This window comes from Ips typographus, linkage group LG7 (assembly GCF_016097725.1).
Source record: "Ips typographus isolate SLU linkage group LG7, UJ_Ityp_2.0, whole genome shotgun sequence".
Lineage (NCBI taxonomy): Eukaryota > Metazoa > Arthropoda > Insecta > Coleoptera > Curculionidae > Ips > Ips typographus.
In genome coordinates this window covers 5,962,737-5,984,773 of record NC_138428.1, presented here as the reverse complement: position 1 = coordinate 5,984,773, position 22,037 = coordinate 5,962,737, and the positions used below count along the sequence as shown (strand labels likewise).

Sequence of the window (22,037 nt, the reverse complement as noted above, 5' to 3'; positions counted from 1 at the left end):
TGAACATTTAAATTAAGTATAGATTGGATTTTAGTTTCCCCGGGCACGTTCTAACCTCAATTTTTCTTATTTTGTATAGTGTCGGAAGGTAAACTGAAATTTACTTTTTAAAATTCTCTACATACTTTATGTGGGGAATATTGAATTTCCTTTACAATCTGTCCCCTCTCTCTATCTGTAGAGTGGGGAGAGTGAATCAGTGGTGAAAGTTAAATATTGTGCCACTCTGTATTATTAGCAGTTAGCACCAAATTGACTATTTTTGTCATGTTGGCATATTTTCACTTTTCCTAAAATAACTTATAAATTATTAATATTGACATTTTAAAAGTTGGAAAGTTTAATTCATAAATTGTGCTAATAAATTACCATATTTTTGCATGGTTGCCAAACTGACCATTTTCCTAATTTAGTATAAAATGGCAACAACGTTGCCAACTGAGATTTTTCATAATTTATCTCTTACTGAAAATGACCAGATAACGTTCTATAAAGAATTTTTTTGAATTTCTTGACAACGATAGGGGATATTAACGCAATTTTTAGTGAAAATTATTGACGATTTAGGACAGAAGCACAAACTGAAAAAGTTGCTTATCACAGTTTAAACAGAGTGACACAACTAAGCTCAAAAGTTGCAAAAATCAGGGTTTAGAAACTATTTCTAGCAGTATTTGATATAAAACGTGTTTCTGAAATTTATGACAGTTATTTAGCCAATTGTCACGTGACCGTCTAGCTAAATAGTGTTCTACAATCACGTGACAACTGTCACTAACGTCAAAACTGTCAAACCATGCTCAAAAGTTGCAAAAATCAGAATTTAGAAACGCTTTCTTGCAGTATTTGATATATAACGGATTTCTGAGATTTATGACAGTTATTTTGACAATTATCACGTGACGATCTAGCTAAATAGTGTTCTACAATCACGTGACAACTGTCACTAACGTCAAAACTGTCAAACCGTGCTGAAAAGTTGCAAAAATCAGGATTTAGAAACGTTTTCTTGCAGTATTTGATATATAACGGATTTCTGAGACTTATGACAGTTATTTTGACAATTATCACGTGACCGTTTAGCTAAATAGTGTTCTACAATCACGTGACAACTGTCACTAACGTCAAAACTGTCAAACCGTGCTCAAAAATTCCAAAAATCAGGATTTAAAAACGTTTTCTTGCAGTATTTAATATAAAACGTGTTTCTGAGAATTCTGAGAGTTATTTTGACAATTATCACGTGGCCGTCTAGCTAAGTAGTGTTCTACAATCACGTGAGAACTGTCACTAACGTCAAAACTGTCAAATCATGCTCTAAAGTAGTCTAAAGTTACAAAAATCAGGATTTAAAAACGTTTTCTTGCAGTATTTAATATAAAAGTGTTTCTGAAAATGATGACAGTTATTTTGACAATTATCACGTGGCCGTCTAACTAAGTAGTGTTCTACAATCACGTGACAACTGCCATTAACGTCAAAACTGTCAAACCGTACTGAAAAGTTGCAAAAATCAGGATTTAGAAACGTTTTCTTGCAGTATTTAATATAAAGGAATTTCTGAGATTTATGACAGTTATTTTGACAATTATCACGTGACCGTTTAGCTAAATAGTGTTCTACAATCACGTGACAACTGTCACTAACGTCAAAACTGTCAAACCGTGCTCAAAAATTGCAAAAATCAGGATTTAAAAACGTTTTCTTGCAGTATTTAATATAAAACGTGTTTCTGAGAATTATGACAGTTATTTTGATAATTGTCACGTGACGGTCTAGCTAAATAGTGTTCTACAATCACGTGACAACTGTCACTAACGTCAAAACTGTCAAACCATGCTCAAAAGTTGCAAAAATCAGGATTTAGAAACGTTTTCTTGCAGTATTTGATATATAACGGATTTCTGAGATTTATGACAGTTATTTTGACAATTATCACGTGACAGTCTAGCTAAATAGTGTTCTACAATCACGTGACAACTGTCACTAACGTCAAAACTGTCAAACCGTGCTCAAAAATTGCAAAAATCAGAATTTAAAAGCATTTTCTTGCAGTATTTAATATAAAACGTGTTTCTGATAATTATGACAGTTATTTTGACAATTATCACGTGACCGTCTAGCTAAGTAGTATTCTACAATCACGTGACAACTGTCACTAACGTCAAAACTGTCAAACCGTGCTCAAAAATTGCAAAAATCAGAATTTAAAAGCATTTTCTTGCAGTATTTAATATAAAACGTGTTTCTGATAATTATGACAGTTATTTTGACAATTATCACGTGACCGTCTAGCTAAGTAGTATTCTACAATCACGTGACAACTGTCACTAACGTCAAAACTGTCAAACCGTGCTCAAAAATTGCAAAAATCAGAATTTAAAAGCATTTTCTTGCAGTATTTAATATAAAACGTGTTTCTGATAATTATGACAGTTATTTTGACAATTATCACGTGACCGTCTAGCTAAGTAGTATTCTACAATCACGTTCTACAATCACGTGACAACTGTCACTAACGTCAAAACTGTCAAACCATGCTCAAAAATTGCAAAAATCAGGATTTAAAAACGTTTTCTAGTAGTATTTGATATAAAACATGTTTCTGAGAATCATGACAGTCATTTTGACAATTATCACGTGACCGCCTAGCCAAATAGTGTTCTACAATCACGCGACAACTGTCACTAACATCAAAACTGTCAAACCATGCTCGAAAGTTGCAAAAATCAGGATTTAAAAACGTTTTCTTGTAGTATTTGATATAAAACGTGTTTCTGAGATTTATGACAGTCATTTTGACATTTATCACGTGATTTGACATTCGCACAGTGTGTTTACAAATTTACCGGTCTGCAAGATAACTATGTCATCTGCGTATGCAATTGTGTAGAATCCATTATTGTTGAGGTGATTAATTAGGGTCTAATGTATATTTACAATTTGTTTTAAAATTAGTAATCAAAAATTCAAATTTTGTTTCCTGAAATTTGCTTTTTTAAACAAATTCAAGTATTTTTTATTAGCCAGTATATTAATTCAGTGGTTACAGTTTAACCCAAAACTATCATTTACAAATGAAGCAAATTTCAGCTTTTTCCTACTAATTAGCAATAATTATTGCGGTTTATTACACCCAACATTGTTCAAAATCCAACAATCGTTATTGTTCGTATACCACGTGCAACGTCAATATTATGTAATATATATCAAAATATTCCAAACGTTCCAGTTTCATTTCGTAATTCATTTTAAATTAAAAATTTGCTTTGACTATACAGGATCGGTTGCAAAAAAGGACGTGTATGTTGAATTCCAGGGTTTTACCATGTTTTTCCAGTATCAAAAAGTAATTAATTGTAAGGGCGAATAACAAACATTAATTACATGGATTTTTTGTTGCAGGGATCGAGGCATCATGACGTGGGAGAATGGTAGTAACGTAAATTTGTTCAGATACAGTCCCACGCCTACAGCACTGACGATAGGTAAGAACAACATCCTGTACGATTAGTACAGTGCAATTGTTGTAGAAAAATTGTTATTACCAGAAAAAAAGTAAAAAAGTTGACGTGCATAACTTAGGAAGGTATGATAGCCACTTTGTGGTTTAATTCATTCTCTCTCTCCAATGGTGCTACAGCCCAAATTGAGGTTGGTCTTCTTTATCTTCCTCCTCCAACACTGTCTATCTAACGCCGCCCTCCTCCAGGTTCTGACACCTGTCAAGTTTTGCACGTCTTCTGTCAGTCCATCCTCCCATCTTTTTCCGTGGTCTCCCTTTTGGTCTTCTGCCCTGACAAATTCTGAGATAGGTGCCTCCTTGAAAAGTTGGTAAATTTCATAATTATCTCTTCTCCATATCTCATTTTCATTTAGTGTTTAATTCATTATAGCACTTTATTATATTTTGACAGTTGTCACGTGATCCCAATCCTATGTCATCACTGCTAAAGTTCATAAATCTATCTATCAGTATCACCTAGACTAAGTGGTGATTTGACTGTGACAGATTATGTGCAAAATGTCATATTCAAATTAAATTCTAATCTAGGGTGCCCTTAAATATGTCGGTGTAGTCGGCCCTATGTCAGGCTGAATGATTGAACGATTTTGATAATTGTCACGTGACACTGCTGTAAAAAAACAAAATTTGACTAAGAATCACGTGACAACTCAAACAATTTGGCAAAATTAAGTCATAGAGCTCTAAAACTTATTCTTCTACTAAGGCCGCATTCGTTTTCAAGCTCCATAGAGCGGGCAGAGCGTTTTTGACGTCACGGTGACGTAATTGGGCCAAAGCATAGATTGACCAATTGTCAAACTACGTCATTGTGACGTCAAAAAAGCTCTGCTCGCTCCATGGAGCCTGAAAACGAATGCGGCCTAAAAGTATTGTGTACAAAATGTGTATAGCTCTATTTTGTCAATTTCTACAGACGACAATTTCAATTATACCTTAGTCGACACAGATTCATGTTAAATTGACTGATACTGTCAGAACTGTCAAAATTGCCTTCATAAAGATATAAAATGATGTTGAACTTGAAAATGGTGCGTTTTTCTAGCTTTATGGAGCTCAAATTTTGAGGATAAAACTGTCAAAATCCACTTAAAATGTGACAAAAAGCTATGAAAACATTAGTCTTCAGTTAGTGGTCACGTGACCATATTTTGACACATTTTTGACTAGTTTGTACACAAAAAAATGACAAAAACTTTCAGATGAAATGGAGTGGCGTAACAACACCAATGACACGCTGACCGACTGTCAAATGGCGGAAATAGCGCAAATCGAAAAATTTTACCTGCTTTTGCCCATCATGTTGGTGTGCTGTTTCGTCGCCATGTTGGTGAACGTGGTGGTCATAGCCAGCGCCCGTTGGATACGTTGCCCGATGACGCCCAATTTGAAAATCAGCCTCAGTTTGGCGGCAGCAGACGCAACCAGCTCCACCATGTACGCGTCCGCCATTTTGTTTGACGATTACGATCTGCACGTAGGAGCTTTTATTTACGTGGTGGAAATATTGAGGCTCAGTGGAATTGGTGAGTATATTTGCGCACCCTGTAGCTTGTAATGAGTAATTACAGAGCGATTTAGTACAACGGGTGTCCAATCATCCTCTTTGTGCCTTAACTGGCTAGATTCAAAGATAAATGGGTTACTTCAGGGTTGATTAATTATTATAGGGTCAGGAACAGATGGACACTTAGCTTTGTGGAAGAGAACACGCTAGACCTTGGTCGATAAAATGGGGTTTTCGTAATTACAGTTCAGTGTAGGTCAGCGCAATCAGTTTAGCTTAATTGTAGGCAAGGAGACCTTTAAAATGATGTACGACACTGTATTATAACGACAAAAACAGTTTACTGTTACGAAAGCCATTTTGAAACTCACACGTCATATAATTGTAGCAAAGAATCACAAAAAGAGACAGTTGACCAGAGAAAGCGAATGAGAGAGAGAGATGGACTCTTCCTACCAAAGTTAAAAGACAATCGAACGTTGTCATATCTTAAACCACATCACTTTCACAATGAGAGAACCGGCAACATGTTTCCTACCAAAGGCAAACACAGAATGTCAAAATTGTCAAGATTGTCAAGTTTTGTTTGTATTAGGTCTATTCGTAGAGGCACCGCCTACTATACTAGAAAGCCTAGAAGGTGCCTGTCAAAACTTCCAATATGGCGGAAATAGTGGTGACAGTTTGCGTATGTTTGTATTGTGAAAATTGAGTTTTTTGAGGATTAGACGAGTTTTTACGGTTTAAAATCAAAACTTGAGGTTATTTGCGTAAGTTATTTTTGTTTGCTGCGGTTCGTAAGTTTTTCAAACCACATTGTAACAGCAATTCAGGAAAAAGCCCAACCGTGTCAGTTTTTTACTTTACAAAAAACCAGATCTAACTCAACAGTGGTTGAACACTTTGAAGTGGGATGATTTAACTCCAACAATATACTCAATGGTAGGTACAAGTGCTTTCTAGTACAATAAACTTATTAGGTACTTGTTACATGCACAGGTATGTGAGTTACATTTTAAAGCATCCTTCAATGTGAGAACAACAAAAATAATTTTGAATGAATGTTTTTGGTAATAACATAAGAACCATTTACCAGTTTTGCTTACCTAGTTTCAAGGATTTACAGATTTTCTTACATTGAACAGTGTTTAAACTAGTTTGTTGTGTGTTGTACTTTCCAGGACAAATGTTCTAACCAATTTGTTTATAGGCTGGACTTGATTGTATATAAAAACGCTCTGTCTATACATATCTGGATCAGGAATGAACCTTTTTTTGATTTTTCACTCACAACTTGCCCATCAACTACACGAAACAATAAAAAAAAAACATATTTTTTACTGCATCTGCATACGTTTGTGTATAAAACAAAAACCGCTAACGCCGCCATTAAAAGTGACATTTTAGGCTTTCTAGTATAGAGGGCGGTGGTAGAGGCAATTTCAAACTAGTTTCCAACTAAAAATTGTTGGCTTTTATTGGTTGAATGCTCACGTGACATTGACGTTTTAAGAGCAATGGCCAACAGCTATTGGACATATTCCTCTGATTATTAGTTCTTCTGCGAACAGACCTATTGATTAGTTGAGAGTTTTTTTTCAAAATGGCGGAACTAATAGTGTTTCACTTCATACTAGAGCTTCCTGTCTTTGATGTTAAACACAAAATGGCGGCTGCCACAATCTAACAATATGCAATTACCTTAAAACAAACAACCTCGCTTAATAGCCTTGAAATTAAAGCCTCATTTCTCGCTTCCATTTTGTGTGATTTCAACTTGTCTATGTGCACGCAAATTACAACCGTGCACTTTGAGGGACTCCCTCTCAAAGTCGAAGTTTACGGGGCGAATTTCAGTTAATTTCGCCCGGATATTGTTTACAAACCCTCAAGGGGGGTGCGTTTTAGTTAAATTGGGCCGGAATAGCCCTTTTAGTTTACTTTTAAGCTTCAAAACTAGTTTTGCCTAAACGTTTCATCATTTTGACAGTCTTAAGGATGAATTATAGGCGCCTTAGTGATGTTTGTGTTGCCTATATACAACACGCATCAGGTGTGTCAATGTTTGATTGTCATAGATGTAAACCTAGTGCAGTAAAACTCACTTTCCACCCTTGTAAGTTAATTTTTTTTTACAGTTATTACAGTGCTACATCTGTTGGCGTTGAGTTTGAACCACTACATTGGAATCCTGAAGCCTCTTCACTACAATTCAATAGTGACCAGCAAAAAGGTATGTTTAACCTCACTTTTCCATCAATCACTAACAAAAAAACAATTCAAGGTCACTGCCGTCATTTGTTTATTGTGGTTGGTGCCATTCGTCACTGTGATAAGCATGTACGCAGCTTTTGACGTGGATGGTACCTTAAGAAACAACTTCTTTTCCAACAACACTGATCAACCAGAGTAAGTGTTAGTTTATACTATAATTAACGGTCAACTTTGACGCCCTCTAGCAGCCAAACGGTGAACTCGATTACCTGATTTTATGGTATTTTCGGAATCCTCGGAATGTTCTCTACGATTTTATTTCTAATCACTTTTACTGTCACTTGTCAAATAACCGAGTTATTGACGTTTAACCAGAGTGCTACGCAGCTGATTAGTTTTGAATTAACGGTCAACTTTGACGCCCTCTAGCAGCCAAACGGTGAACTCGATTACCTCATTTTATGATATTTTTGGAATCCTCGGAATGTCCTCTTTAATTTTATTTCTAATCACTTTTACTGTCACTTGTCAAATAACCGAGTTATTGACGTTTAACCAGATTGCTGTGCAACTGATTGGTTTTGACAATTTTTTAGTTAACGGTAAACTTTGACGCCCTCTACCGGCCAAACGGTGAACTCGATCACCTGATTTTATGGTATTTTTGAAAACCTCGGAATGTTCTCTACAATTTTATTTCTAATCACTTTTACTGTCACTTGTCAAATAACCGAGTTATTGACGTTTAACCAGAGTGCTGCGCAGCTGATTGGTTTTGACAATTTTTTAGTTGACGGTAAACTTTGACGCCCTCTAGAGGCCAAACAGGAACTCGATCACTTGATTTAATGGTATTTTTAAAAAACTCGGAATGTTCTCTACAATTTTATTTCTAATCACTTTTACTGTCACTTGTCAAATAACTGCGTTATCGACGTTTAACCAGAGTGCTGCGCAGCTGATTGGTTTTGACAATTTTTTATTTAACGGTCAACTTTGACGCCCTCTAGCGGCTAAACAGGAACTCGATCACTTGATTAAAATGGTATTTTTCAAAACCTCGGAATGTCCTCTACAATTTTATTTCTAATCACTTTTATTGTCACTTGTCAAATTCGCAGCTAATTGGTTTTGAATTAACGGTCAACTTTGACGCCCTCTAGCCACTAAACGGTGAACTCGATCACCTGATTTTATGGTATTTTTGGAAACCTCGGAATGTTCTCTACAATTTTATTTCTAATCACTTTTACTGTCACTTGTCAAATAACCGAGTTATTGACGTTTAACCAGAGTGCTGCGCAGCTGATTGGTTTTGACAATTTTTTAGTTAACGGTCAAATTTGACGCCCTCTAGCGACCAAACGGTGAACTCGATTACCTCATTTTATGATATTTTTGGAATCCTCGGAATGTCCTCTACAATTTTATTTCTAATCACTTTTACTGTCACTTGTCAAATAACCGAGTTATTGACGTTTAACCAGATTGCTGCGCAACTTATTGGTTTTGACAATTTTTTAGTTAACGGTAAACTTTGACGCCCTCTAGCGGCCAAACAGGAACTCGATCACTTGATTTAATGGTATTTTTAAAAACCTCGGAATGTTCTCTACAATTTTATTTCTAATCACTTTTATTGTCACTTGTCAAATGCGCAGCTGATTGGTTTTGAATTAACGGTAAACTTTGACGCCCTCTAGCAGCCAAACGGTGAACTCGATTACCTGATTTTATGGTATTTTTGGAATCCCCGGAACGTCCTCTACAATTTAATTTCTAATCACTTTTATAGTCACTTGTCAAATAACCGAGTTATTGACGTTTAAACTGAATTAACAATCACAGGGTGGTTTGAAAAATTAACTTTTTCTCATTTTTTGAAAAAAGTATTATAGATAAATCCAACAAACCATATATCGTTGAAATCGTCTCGACGTGCTCTATTCAACAGTCGAATAATATACAGGGTGTTCCATTTAAAATAGTGCAGTTTCAGGGCTCTAACACTTTGGAAGCAACTTCCAATGACTGTCATATTGTAGCACTGAGTTAGGGCAATCAATGGTATAATAATATACAGGGTGTTCCATTTAAAATAGTGCTGTATGCACCTAAAGCATTGCGTGAGCGTCCTAAAGGGTTTTTGACCTCAGATTAACTGTATTATTAATTTTTTGCAGATTTTTGGACACATTTTCATTTAGAGTGTCCTACTGTTCCCTATTCTTCATCCCAATCTTCATCATGGTGGTCTGTTACACCCACATTTTGATGGTGGTGCGCAAACAACAAACCCGTTGGAACACCCTGTCCAGGGTGGGCAGCACCCGAATTAAAGGTATTTGTGTAGTTTTTATAACCTCAAAAAACTATTTTTGATGGGGTTCCAGGTAACTCCATAGGAAAACCCAACCAGAAAATCAACAAGGAACGCAAACAATTGGAGGGAAATGTGAGGGCCATTTACACCACTCTACTAATATTGGGGTCGTGTTTTTTGGGGTGGACGCCCGCCATTTTGATTTACACCCTCAACTGTCGCACCGGGTGCTACATAAGAGGGGAGGACTTGCAGATGATCAATTGCAAGCATACCTCGTTGATTTTGAGTATACGATGCATTGAAAACATTCTGGTTACGTTGAAAATGCTGGCCAATCCGATCATTTACAGTATCAGAATGAGGGAAATTAAGGTAAGCTTAGGTTTGTGCTGACCTTTGAGATACAAAAAAAAAAAAACTTACAGGACGGTACCCATCGAATGTTTTACGCAATCGCTGCCATTTTCTGTAAATCTCGCCGAAACGGCTTCGAATCCGGCTTCTACTACAGATCTAGAATGAGAAATAGCATAGGAGGTGGTACCATACAAGTACGGGTCACTTCCATGAAAAATGGCAACGACAACCTCATTGGAGGGGCCGAGGGGGGAGAGGAAAACACTTTTTTGTAATTTACGTTGCTCATTTTTTTATATAAATGTCCGTGCAACTTTAGTCACTCTGTATAGTATAAATGTGATGACTGTGATTTCTTGGAGCCGCAGGGTATGCAACTTTAAAGTGTGTTTCACTATGTCACCCTGTATACTAATAATTGTAATTTGTACGTCTCTGTATATATTAAGTTTTTTCACCGTGTAAGATACGCATTTATGTGCAGGTTAAGTACTTTCAACGTGCGATTAAGTGTTTGAATGTCAAATTAATAAAAAGTTTCTTGAAAATGCTGAAATTAGATTATTTCAAAACTGAAATTACAATTTCACCCTGAAATTTACTGAGATACTGTACTGTTAAAGCCTGGAATTAAAAACCCTGAAAAAAAATTGACCCCCTGAAATTTGACAGCCTTAACAACATTGAAAGCTGTATACAGAGTGTGCCAAAAAAAGTTCATCAGTTATATGAATTGAAATCCAGTTCAACAGTATGTCCAGAAAAAGATACCAATAACAACATAACATAAATCAACTTGTTATTCAACAAATATATTATTAACAAAATAGCAGAAAACCTAAAAAAACACTGTTTGTGTGTTTGAAACAAAATGCGCCTTTTTTTATTGTACTGAGTATTTAAAAACCAATCCATAACACCATGAGTATCAATTAGTTATAAAAAATATTGTTTTGTCAGTAAAATAGTTGTACAGAAACTTTGATAAGATAATACAGAAAATAGTACGGGCGCTTAGGATGCGCTACAAGGTGGTTGAAAGTGGATCAGGGAAGCTTGGACTATTTTACAACTTTTTTTTGGTGTTGTGTAAAATTGTATATAAGCACTTCTTAACCGGGAAGAAGTCATCAAGTTATGATGGTTTACGTAAAGTGTTTTGTGGTGTTTTGTGCCTTTTTTCTTTTGCACGGTAAGTTGTTTGCTTTTTTTTCTTCTTGATTCAAAACCCTTTTTTCTACAGGGTGTGACGCAAAAGAAGGGCAGAACTCTTCTCTGACCTTAAGGACAGTGGAGAATTGCGTTGTAGTTAGAAATGAAACGGCCAAAGTCAGTTTAATTGTCGATCACCATGAAAACACCACCTTACTGCTCGATGGTAAGTTGAGGTTTGAAAGTGACAATAAACACAGTCGAAACTAAACTTGTTGGGGAGACATTAAATGAAAAACATTCTAATGTTAAAATTTAGAGACCAACCAGAACCTCATTGTGGTCAACTTGACAACTGAAAAGGGCTTATACATATCATCTGGAGTGGAAATAGACGACGTTGCCACATCACTTAAAAGTAACGGCATTAAAGGACTTTTGCTGTCCCTTGACAGTTTGGTTACAAGTAAGTTTTGATTGGTCCTTGCTGGCTAATTGTAACAATATCAACCAATCAGGTAAGGGGTCAAGTTTCAACTTGTCTTCGGTGGATAGTGCTTGTTTAAATGCTTCGTCGAAGATCACTGAAAGACTGATTTGGAACACTGTTGAGGCTTTTAAGGTGGACGTAAGGTTGAGTCTTGGATTCTCAGTATCCATTGCGAAACGCATATCAAACGTTTGGAATGCAGAATTGAGCGGTTTGGTAAGTTGCATTTCATGTTTGCCAACCTTTAACTTACACTAACCCAATTAAAGGCAATTGAGAGCAAAATCGACTATGTTGGCGATCTTGCCCACCTCGATAATAGGCTGAAAGGTTTGAGCAAGGCAGTAACAGTCTCAGGTACATTTTGCTTAAATATTCCACGTTGAATACCACAATAATTTGATCTGTCAAAGGTAAAAGTTCTTGGAGTAGCTTGGGAGTTGATGGGGCTACTATTCTGAAAGCTACCACTGGTGTGTCCTGCATTACCCTTATTGTGAATGGTGTTGGCGATAACAGTGGCCTTGCTGCTATCCTTAATGATCCACTAAATTTCCATACACTTTCCAGCGAATTGGGTGGAAAACGACTAAAAGGCGTGGATGGTGTACATCTAGTAAGTAGGACATATTAATTTCTAGGCTATTTTAATACCAACTCAAATCCATATAGACTAAAACCAAACTTAGTGCGACCATTCTTCTCCAAAATTCCAAATTGCAACTCTCAGTAAGAAAATAATCACTTTATGCCATTTTTGGTACCTCTGAAGGACCTTAAGGGCTACAGCCTTAGATTCTGGTACACCCATATAACTTGTTATGTTATTTTAACAGGTGTTGACTAAATGAATAGTCACGTGACGTCCAAACTCCTTTAAATCCTTGTTACATAAATGTTATTTAAGCATCCTTTAGGCGCATTGACCAATTGTCAAGAAAACATCTTTACCACCCATTAAAGACCTCATGAACCACAAATCGTTCCAGGCTGTTATTGACACTTAGTTGCTACAGCCTGGAATATCCAGAATGTACCATTTTTCCTCAAACTTGTATTTTATCTAGATTGGAGCTCAGTTAATCTCGCTGGCTAAAAACAACAATTCAAGATCCCTCACCAAATTGACCAACAGCCTGATCCAGTACCATTATGAGGTGGCAAGCCGTACAACCAGTTTGGAAAGCACTCACAACACCCTCATAACCAATTTACTGGCATCGCTGAATAATAGCCCAACCACGTATAGTGCATCCATTACATATCTAAAGTCTTACCAAAATAGCAGTTTAGTTATTAGTAAGTTACCTTTCTTGTGGTTAGGTTTGTTCTAAACAGTGCGGTTTAAGGTGAGGTGAACATATCTAAGCTCTTCAATAAGCTGCTGCAACCGGTTAATAGTAAACCTTTGGAGGGTCTAATCCGAGTAGCACCAATCGTACACAAATTGATACCAACCAAATCGTTTGTAGCCCGAGTTCATTCGCAACTTGTGATAAAACTTGACTCTTCAACCGCAGTAAGTTAATCGAGTTTTTGAGGGTAACTGGAGTGGTAATAAAAATGTTTGCAGGACAATCAAGTCCAGGTTTTGATTGGCCTGGATGTTGACTCAATCACAGTACTCAAACACAAATTGAAAACCATTTTCAAAGATATTAACATAAAAGTTGTCAAATCCAATGTCTACAAAGCTTTATACGAACTCGACACCACCAAAGTCATCATAACTACACTGGCTAAGAAGGTGTCTCTAGTTCTGAACGGGACAGAAGACGTTTCAGCTGGCAAAGAATACCTGAAGGACGTCATCAACAATAACAAAATTACTTCTAAACACCTTCGAGGTTAGTTTTTCAAAGCAAGAACACTCCAGATGGTGTAATTCTGTAATTATTTCAGGGGTGATCCAGATTTCTACTGGAAAATCCTTGGTGTCCGACAAGGCATTGAAATGGGCCAAATATGTCTTATATTACACGAACAGTGTCAAAGTTGAGATAAATGTTAATATTGATGTTACGGTGAAATGTTCCAGTGATTCGGACAGTTCTGACGAATCAGACAGCTCAGATGATGACGATGATGATGATAGTGATGATGATGATGACGATGACAATTCAGATAACGACTCAGGTTCAAATGATGACGATGATGATTCTGGAGATGATAATGACTCTGATGATGATAATGATTCTGATGATGACTCTGGTGACGATGATAATGACTCTGATGATGATAATGATTCTGACGACGATGATAATGACTCTGATGACGACCGAAAATAGTTGTACTTTGCTAGATTGTTGTAAATGTACGCCCACATTTTGAGTTGAATACACAACATGTAGATCATTAGAAAACACAATTCGTTATTTTTTCCTTAATCCTCATGACAGCAATTTGACAAAATAAGTAGGCTTCCTCTTTCATTTGACTTTCTATTACAATTCTCGCCATTTTGAGAATCTTTGTGTTTCTTATGTTTTATAGTTTAAAACTGAACATTCAAGACTTGAGTGTTTGAAACTGGCATTCAAGAACTAAAAAAAGTCCGGAAATCAAGACAAAGATTGTATTGTGCATGAAACTCATTTTTTACTACTAAAAATAATATAAAAGTTGACTTTTAATGCTAGAACTGACCTTACTAGTACTAAAGAGAGTCCAAAAGTATATTTTCAAGACTTTAATTGGTGTACAACTCAATTTTCTGGACTGGACAACAAGTCTAGAAGTAAATTAAATTTTCGGACTATTTTATTTGTAAAAATTAGTTCTCAAGACTATTATTGTAGCATTTGGTAGCAACATTTTTTACTTTTATTACTGAAGAAACTTGATTTGTGGAAATAGTCTTAAACTCGATTTTTCAGTCTTAAAAAGCACTAAAAACAGTCTGCATTTCTTAGAGGTGCTACAATTTATTGCACCTATGAGTGTTAGAAGTCAATTTAATAGTGAAGAAGCTTGAAATAACATTTTTAAGATTATGATCCGTGGACAATCTGGCTTTTAGGCCTAATAAGTCAAAAACTTTGTAAGATAGTCTTGAAACTCGATTTGAGGCACTGAAAACAGCCTTAAAACACTAAAAACAGTCTAGTTTATTAAGAAATACCCGAATTTTTAGCACTGAGGTGTCTAGAAGTCGATTTAATAGTGACAAAGCTTGGAATGCCATTTTAAGTCTATGAAGAAAGTAAAAATTGTTTTTTAAGTTTGCTATGTCAATAACTTGGTGAAGATAGTTTTGAAACTCGATTTTCTAAGCTGAGAGCAGTTTTGAAGCACTAAAAATAGTCCAGGATTCGAAGAAAATGAAAAGCAAAGTAAAAAGCACGAAAAGTTCGTTTTCAAGACAATTTTCATGAATCTAATGTCAATGTCCTGCATCTAAGACTATTTTCAAGACTAAAATATTGAAATTTGTCTTCAAATTATGAAAACTTACTTCAAATGCAAATTTTAAGCTTCTGATGTCACTTTTCATTAGTTCAGTCACATTTTGGGATTCAAGTCAATTTTTAAGGTTTAAATGTATGAATTTGTAGTCACAAATTGTTGAAAAAGTAGTTTTTATGTCTACAAGTCAATTTTTAGTATTAAAGTCTCTCGATTTGCATGAAAATTGGTTACAAACACAATTTTTAAGCTTCTGAAATTTTTATCTTTTCTAATTCAATTTTCAAAACTAAAGTTTTTTTAGTTTGTCTGGAAACTATGAAAACTGGCTACAATAATATTTTTTAAACTTTTTAAGTTAATTTTCCGTTTCCAAGACAATTTTTAAGTTGGGTTGGGTTAGTTTTGGGTCTCTGACCGTAATAACGTGTAATAAAGTGCTTGTTCCAAATTTGATCAATATTGCTCCAACGGTCTGACAGTTATGACAAAAAAAACGATTTTTTAAACAGAAATTTGAAAGATTGTTTTTTCCTTAGGAAGCACTTTTCAGGAAAATGACAACTTATTTTTTAATTGGCTATGGATTGGTGAATTATTGACATTTAAAACTGGACCACCCTGTATAATCACCTATAGTACACTTTGAATATGCGTTTAGACCAAATATTTGCTTAAATAAATAGGTATTAAAAATCCATACAATGCTAAGCGCATTCACCAAGTGTCAAGAATACAGCTTGATCCAATACTACAGTCAAAAAAATAAAAAATCTAGAAAAAGCTGAAAACTAAAACATAAACGGCCCTAATAGTTCCGGTACTAAATTCTAGTATGCTAATTTGCGCATACTCCAAATAACTTTACATTGTAATAGTGAACAAGGTCGCTTCGAAGCAGTTATATTCAGCGTTAGGAATGTGCTAGTATTACTAAGTATATGCTAATATACCGGGTGGATAAAGTAAAGCCAGTAGAAAAATGGTGTGACTGTATTCAAATGTTTGGACGTCCGGTATATAATATAATCCCAAATAATATGTAAAAGAAAAAATATGGGGTGAAAACTGGACGCAAAATTAACCCACCTATTTGCCATAACATAGGCAACCAAATACGCTTATAGTATCCATCCTTTTTTATTTGTATTAAAAAGAGAGAAATAGATTATTTAGTTGACATTCACCATTACCAACATTACTGTCACTGTCATAAGACAATTAGTGTTTTTCAAACTTTTTAGGATAATAAACGTTTATTAAAGAATACTTATATTAATCACGTTCATTAATACACTAATTGGTTGAATAACTTATAGGACACTAAATCGGACTTGTTGCAAACTGACAATTCAACAAAATGGCGCTGATTCGCCATCTTGGAAATATCAAGTTAGTTTCAAAGATCTACAACCTGTTGGTTCCAAAATGGCGTAATTCAACCATTTTGGACGTTGACTTTTAAAAAGGTACTTTTTCAAGAATTTTTAACATTCTTTGGTACATGATTACGTTCGCTGAACCATGCTTAGAATGCTTGGAACCCATCCATCGCTATCAGACATTCTTAGTTATGCAAATCCCAGAATTCCAACGATAAGCGCCAAGTATAAAAACCCGGTACTAGATGGTAACAAACACGACAAAATCGAAAATGAACCAAAAGGCGTATTCGGTTTTGTTCTGCGCCCTTTTGGCCAGCACATTTGTCCACGGTAAGCATTTTCCTGTTCCTTAACCGTACTTTAGCTGAATCCAAACTGTTGTAGAGTTAAGGGCTAAGGGCGTAGCGCCAGTTAGCTCTCGCAAGTTGGATGTGTTTGGATCAAGGGCGGCACCTGCCGAGGTCTGCTATTTGGTAAGTTGTTTTTTTTTCATTATAATTAAGCTTCTAATTGGTCAAAAAACCCAGGAATGTACCGTGCCATTAAACTCGACGACGTCTTTTGGAATCACCATCGAGGTATATGGTAATGTGATTGTGGTCGCTAATCTATCGGCTTCAGCCGCTTTGCTACTGGACGTAACCACCCAAATTGTTGTGGTGTTGAACGGTAGTCTTGATGATGACTTGTCGAAACGTATTGGTAATTTGAATAATTGCAGGCACTAGCGGAGCTGGAGTGGCCATTGACTTGCAAGCACAAAGTGGAGTGTACATTTCGAGCGGACTTTGGGTGGGGGGTAAAGCCAATTTGGAGGCCTTAATCCAAGTCACTTTGGGTGGAAGCCTTAGGGCTTTATGGAACATCAAAGGAGGTAACAATAAGGTCCAGTCAAGTTGGTTGGCCTAAGTGATATTGGTTTTCAGCTGTCACATTCACGGTTCGAAACATTTCAAGCGCCATTTTGACTGTCATCAATAGCATTGTAGTGCGGTTGGTAATCGGAATTTCCGCCCAAATTGCTAGAGACGCCCGACTAGGACTCGAAATTATCTTGTCCATAGCTGGACAACTGATAGTACTGTTCAATGGTGATTTATCAGGAGCCTTAAAGGTATTTTCCCAAAACTGTTCTGGTAAGCAACAATTTTAAAGTTGATGTAATTACAGCTGCTGATCGCTTCTGGAACGATCGCTGTAGTCTTTGATCTTGCCGGACTTGTGGTGGCCTTAAGGACCTTATCAATCATCATCAGAGCTGCTGGTAGGACCTTTACAGCTCACTCAACGATCAAATCAATCAAATTTGCTGTTTAGGTGGTATTCAAGCGCTGATTGCAGCCGGTGTGATTTTGGACTTGTCCTTGATTCTGGGCGCATCTTCGGGGCTTTACGCCTTCGCCAATCTGTTGCTACAACTGTCTGAGTCTTCTGAAGCTTTAAAAGCAATCAAAGTTATTTTAGAGAGTGAAATCCAAGTTCTGCAACTGATCGGAGGATTGGGCGGTGGCATTTTGATTGGAATTACCGGAGCCTTTGTGGTAAGTTGTCAAATTATACCAACCAGTAGTTTTGTTTATTTTACTGTAAATGTGTGTAAACTGTCCAATCTGTCAAAGTAGCAAATGATGAGTTACCATACTAGTAGTAAATTTAATAGCTGTCACATAATTACGTTAATTATACAGAATGCCAAACTGACTAATGTATTGAAAAGTAGAAAGTAATGTAACAGCCATAACGTCTAATTTTTCTATAAACTCAAAAACACGTTTTATATCAAATACTCCAAGAAAACGTTTTTTAATCCTGATTTTTGCAACTTTTGAGCATGGTTTGACAGTTTTCACGTTAGTGACAGTTGTCACGTGATTGTAGAACACTATTTAGCTAGATTGTCACGTGACAATTATCAAAATAACTTTCATAATTCTCAGAAACACGTTTTATATCAAAGACTCCAAGAAAGCGTTTTTTAATCCTGATTTTTGCAACTTTTGAGCATGGTTTGACAGTTTTCACGTTAGTGACAGTTGTCACGTGATTGTAGAACACTATTTAGCTAGATCGTCACGTGACAATTATCAAAATAACTGTCATAATTCTCAGAAAAACGTTTTATATCAAAGACTCCAAAGAAACGTTTTTAAATCCTGATTTTTGCAACTTTTGTGCATGGTTTGACAGTTTTCACGTTAGTGACAGTTGTCACGTGATTGTAAAACACTATTTAGCTAGATCGTCACGTGACAATTATCAAAATAACTGTCATAATTCTCAGAAACACGTTTTATATCCAAGACTCCAAAGAAACGTTTTTAAATCCTGATTTTTGCAACTTTTGTGCATGGTTTGACAGTTTTCACGTTAGTGACAGTTGTCACGTGATTGCAGAAGACTATTTAGCTAGATCGTCACGTGACAATCATCAAAATAACTGTCATAATTCTCAGAAACACGTTTTATATCAAAGACTCCAAAGAAACGTTTTTAAATCCTGATTTTTGCAACTTTTGAGCATGGTTTGACAGTTTTCACGTTAGTGACAGTTGTCACGTGATTGTAGAACACTATTTAGCTAGATCATCATGTGACAATTATCAAAATAACTGTCATAATTCTCAGAAACACGTTTTATATCAAAGACTCCAAAGAAACGCTTTTAAATCCTGATTTTTGCAACTTTTGAGCATGGTTTGACAGTTTTCACGTTAGTGACAGTTCTCACGTGATTGTAGAACACTATTTAGCTAGATCGTCACGTGACAATTATCAAAATAACTGTCATAATTCTCAGAAACACGTTTTATATGAAAGACTCCAAAGAAACGTTTTTAAATCCTGATTTTTGCAACTTTTGAGCATGGTTTGACAGTTTTCACGTTAGTGACAGTTGTCCCGTGATTGTAAAACACTATTTAGCTAGATCGTCACGTGACAATTATCAAAATAACTGTCATAATTCTCAGAAACACGTTATATATCAAAGACTCCAAGAAAGCGTTTTTTAATCCTGATTTTTGCAACTTTTGAGCATGGTTTGACAGTTTTCACGTTAGTGACAGTTGTCACGTGATTGCAGAAGACTATTTAGCTAGATCGTCACTTGAAAATTATCAAAATAACTGTCATAATTCTCAGAAACACGTTTTATATCAAAGACTCCAAAGAAACGTTTTTAAATCCTGATTTTTGCAACTTTTGAGCATGGTTTGACGTTAGTGACAGTTGTCACGTGATTACAGAAGACTATTTAGCTGACAATTGTCAAAATAAGTGTTAAATCTCAGAAAATGTTTCGAAAATTGTGTTAAAATGTAATTCTTGCAAATTTTGACAATTCTGACATTAGTGACAGACATCACGTGGTTTTAGAGAATATTTTGAAACAAGAAAACGACTGTTTTAAGCGCATTTTTAGAATTCTTATTAAATTTCCTATTCAATAAACTGAAAAAGTATATAAAAAGTTTCACAACCAACATGATGGCATAAACGGTAGATTATATACAAAAAAACAGGAAAACGGTAGAAGAACTACAAAAATTTAATTAAATAAATCAATTTAACGGTAGACCTGGCAACATTGTCCTAGATTTGATTTATGAGTTTGAGGGACATTGGCATAAGTTTGTTGATGAAATGTCACGATTTTGGATCTAAAAATCATATGATACCATAATTTTAAAATCACATGGTGGTCACGTGACTGTTCACTGAATCACTAACCGAAAGTCACACAGTTCACAGTTTTTAAATAGGCTATAGTAAAAGAGGGCAAAATAGAGTTATTTTTGTAGCTTTTAAAATGCTTTTTTGACCACCCTGTACAGTAATCAACATCTATTTAGATCATCGGTAGAATCGCTTTGTTGGGGAGCAAAAACGTCACACTGGAAGGAGTGATAAGCGGCTTAATCACTTACGTGACGCAATCTAGCGTCTATGTTACCGCCAACTTAACTGAGAGTTTGACCATTGGTTTGCAAGGTTTGATTACTGTGATTGAAAGGATCAACGTTACCGGAGATCTCAGCGGATTGCTTACCATTATTACCAGTTTACGTGCCGGTAGTTTGATCCTTGGTAAGTCACTTGTAACGTTAGACAACCATGAATACAAGCCTGACATATTTTGGGGATGAAATTTCAGGTGGAATCAACGTGGCTAGAATTCTGTTTAGATTGGTAAGTGTCTACGTCGGAGTTAGTGCTCTGTTGGCTGTTGTGGTTGCAGTGGCCTTGGAATTGACTGTAGTGTCCCGAGTTGTGGCCATTAACACTCTCTTACTGGTTTTGATATCCAAATTGTCTCTTGCAGTTGGTGTAAGTTGCCACTAACTCTACCAAAACTTTTCTCGTTCACTTTGACTGATTTAAAGATCCAAGAACTGATCCAATTGGGAATCAGAATTCAAGTGGGCATTCTTACCACCTTTGCCAGCATCATCGCAGCCTCCATTAGCTTGATTCCATCTTTGCTTCTTGGTGGCGTGTACAAGGTTCTACTCCGACTATCCACATTCGGAGTGATTGTTTCTGCTCTAGAAGCTGCTCTTAAAGCCACCGGATGTGGACTCACTTTAGAAGTCGTTGTCAACCAATCCAGATCTCTAATTCTAGGTTTGACCTGTACAAACTCAACCGGCAATATAACGCTTTCATTCCTCTTCTTTGACAGGTTACTTCCAACTTATCACCCATGTATCACTACAGCAAAGCGCCGCAGTTCAGGCTGAAGCATCGAAGATCTTGACTGCTACCGGCAGTATCAGCGGTTACCTGAGTGGTGGCCTGAACGTCACGTGGTCTGGAAGTGCCTCCGGAAACGTCACCATCAGCGGTTAGAAGGTATAAGTTTCACCCGGTGCACCAACAAAGCTTTAATAATTTTTTTTCTTTGCAGCCCCCCATTAATTTAGTTGTAAGTGGTGTTTGTATAAAATAAAAAACAAAAAATAAAAATGGTATGCACAAATCAGAGCTTTTTTAATCCTGTTGTTTGTATCAACATAATCGAGCAGTATATGATACACCTTTTGTTATAAAAGCCCTCTGGTGGACAAACGGTAAGACTTATCGTTGCCCGTTTAACGTCACGTGATAGTCCCATTCATTTTCCAAGAATAACCACCCACCACCAGAATTTTTAAGTTTTCTAAGACTTTTGATTGGACCAAATTTGAACACCTGTAAATTACACCATTTACAAATGTAATTTAGAAAACGTCAGTTAAATTTTGGAAACCATGAGATGGATTTAAGAAATATCACTTGTATTTCAGAAAAGATTATCACGTTGTATATCAGAAACGTAATAAAATTCTGAAATTGAAATAACCTTTTCCAAAATACATAATAGCCAACAGACTTTTTCTGAAATACAAGTAACTAACTGAAATACAACTCAAGCTTTCTAAAATCAAATTTACGATACTGAAATACAAGTTTTAAATTCTGTGGTATCACTTTTGTCAATTTTAAGAAAACTTGCTTATTTTAACTGTTACAGGGTGATTCAATAAACCAGTTTGTCCTCATACAAAAAACAATTAATTGCCATAAACAGGGCGGACCTACCAAAAACAATTTACAAGTGAAATTCACGTTTCCGCGCAAATTACCGCACTAGTGCGGTAAATTTAGCATCCAATTAGCATAGATTAGTTCATTTT

General features: G+C 36.0%; 3 protein-coding genes across 5 annotated transcripts in view; all 3 read left to right on the top strand.

The window, feature by feature from the left end:
- Positions 1 to 10,486, top strand: part of LOC145732209 (uncharacterized) — a 31,689-nt gene extending 21,203 nt beyond the window's left edge. Inside the window, exons 2-9 of one of the 3 annotated variants that reach the window (XM_081984308.1) lie at positions 3,282 to 3,349; positions 3,406 to 3,488; positions 4,729 to 5,052; positions 7,172 to 7,266; positions 7,318 to 7,442; positions 9,431 to 9,588; positions 9,641 to 9,945; positions 9,999 to 10,486. In XM_081984308.1, the coding sequence (XP_081840434.1) occupies positions 3,306 to 3,349; positions 3,406 to 3,488; positions 4,729 to 5,052; positions 7,172 to 7,266; positions 7,318 to 7,442; positions 9,431 to 9,588; positions 9,641 to 9,945; positions 9,999 to 10,205 (1,341 nt within the window). In that variant the 5' untranslated portion in view covers positions 3,282 to 3,305 and the 3' untranslated portion in view covers positions 10,206 to 10,486. Of the gene's footprint in view, positions 1 to 3,281; positions 3,350 to 3,405; positions 3,489 to 4,728; positions 5,053 to 7,171; positions 7,443 to 9,430; positions 9,589 to 9,640; positions 9,946 to 9,998 lie in introns of all 3 variants that reach the window. The other 2 variants (XM_081984307.1, XM_081984309.1) reach the window with 2 other exon arrangements.
- Positions 10,487 to 10,986: 500 nt separating this feature from the next.
- LOC145731540 (uncharacterized) lies at positions 10,987 to 13,940 on the top strand. The gene is made up of 10 exons (XM_081983368.1): positions 10,987 to 11,122; positions 11,174 to 11,308; positions 11,402 to 11,548; positions 11,601 to 11,788; positions 11,842 to 11,929; positions 11,986 to 12,188; positions 12,640 to 12,871; positions 12,922 to 13,091; positions 13,146 to 13,419; positions 13,475 to 13,940. The coding sequence occupies exons 1-10, from the start codon at positions 11,068 to 11,070 to the stop codon at positions 13,858 to 13,860; spliced, it is 1,878 nt and encodes a 625-aa protein (XP_081839494.1). The 5' UTR covers positions 10,987 to 11,067; the 3' UTR covers positions 13,861 to 13,940.
- Positions 13,941 to 16,534: 2,594 nt separating this feature from the next.
- LOC145731541 (uncharacterized) lies at positions 16,535 to 21,340 on the top strand. Its single transcript, XM_081983369.1, has 12 exons — positions 16,535 to 16,692; positions 16,747 to 16,835; positions 16,890 to 17,031; positions 17,084 to 17,236; positions 17,289 to 17,476; positions 17,533 to 17,626; positions 17,680 to 17,903; positions 20,214 to 20,448; positions 20,516 to 20,688; positions 20,745 to 20,985; positions 21,044 to 21,213; positions 21,269 to 21,340. The coding sequence occupies exons 1-11, from the start codon at positions 16,605 to 16,607 to the stop codon at positions 21,208 to 21,210; spliced, it is 1,794 nt and encodes a 597-aa protein (XP_081839495.1). The 5' UTR covers positions 16,535 to 16,604; the 3' UTR covers positions 21,211 to 21,213; positions 21,269 to 21,340.
- The last annotated feature ends 697 nt before the right edge of the window (positions 21,341 to 22,037 follow it).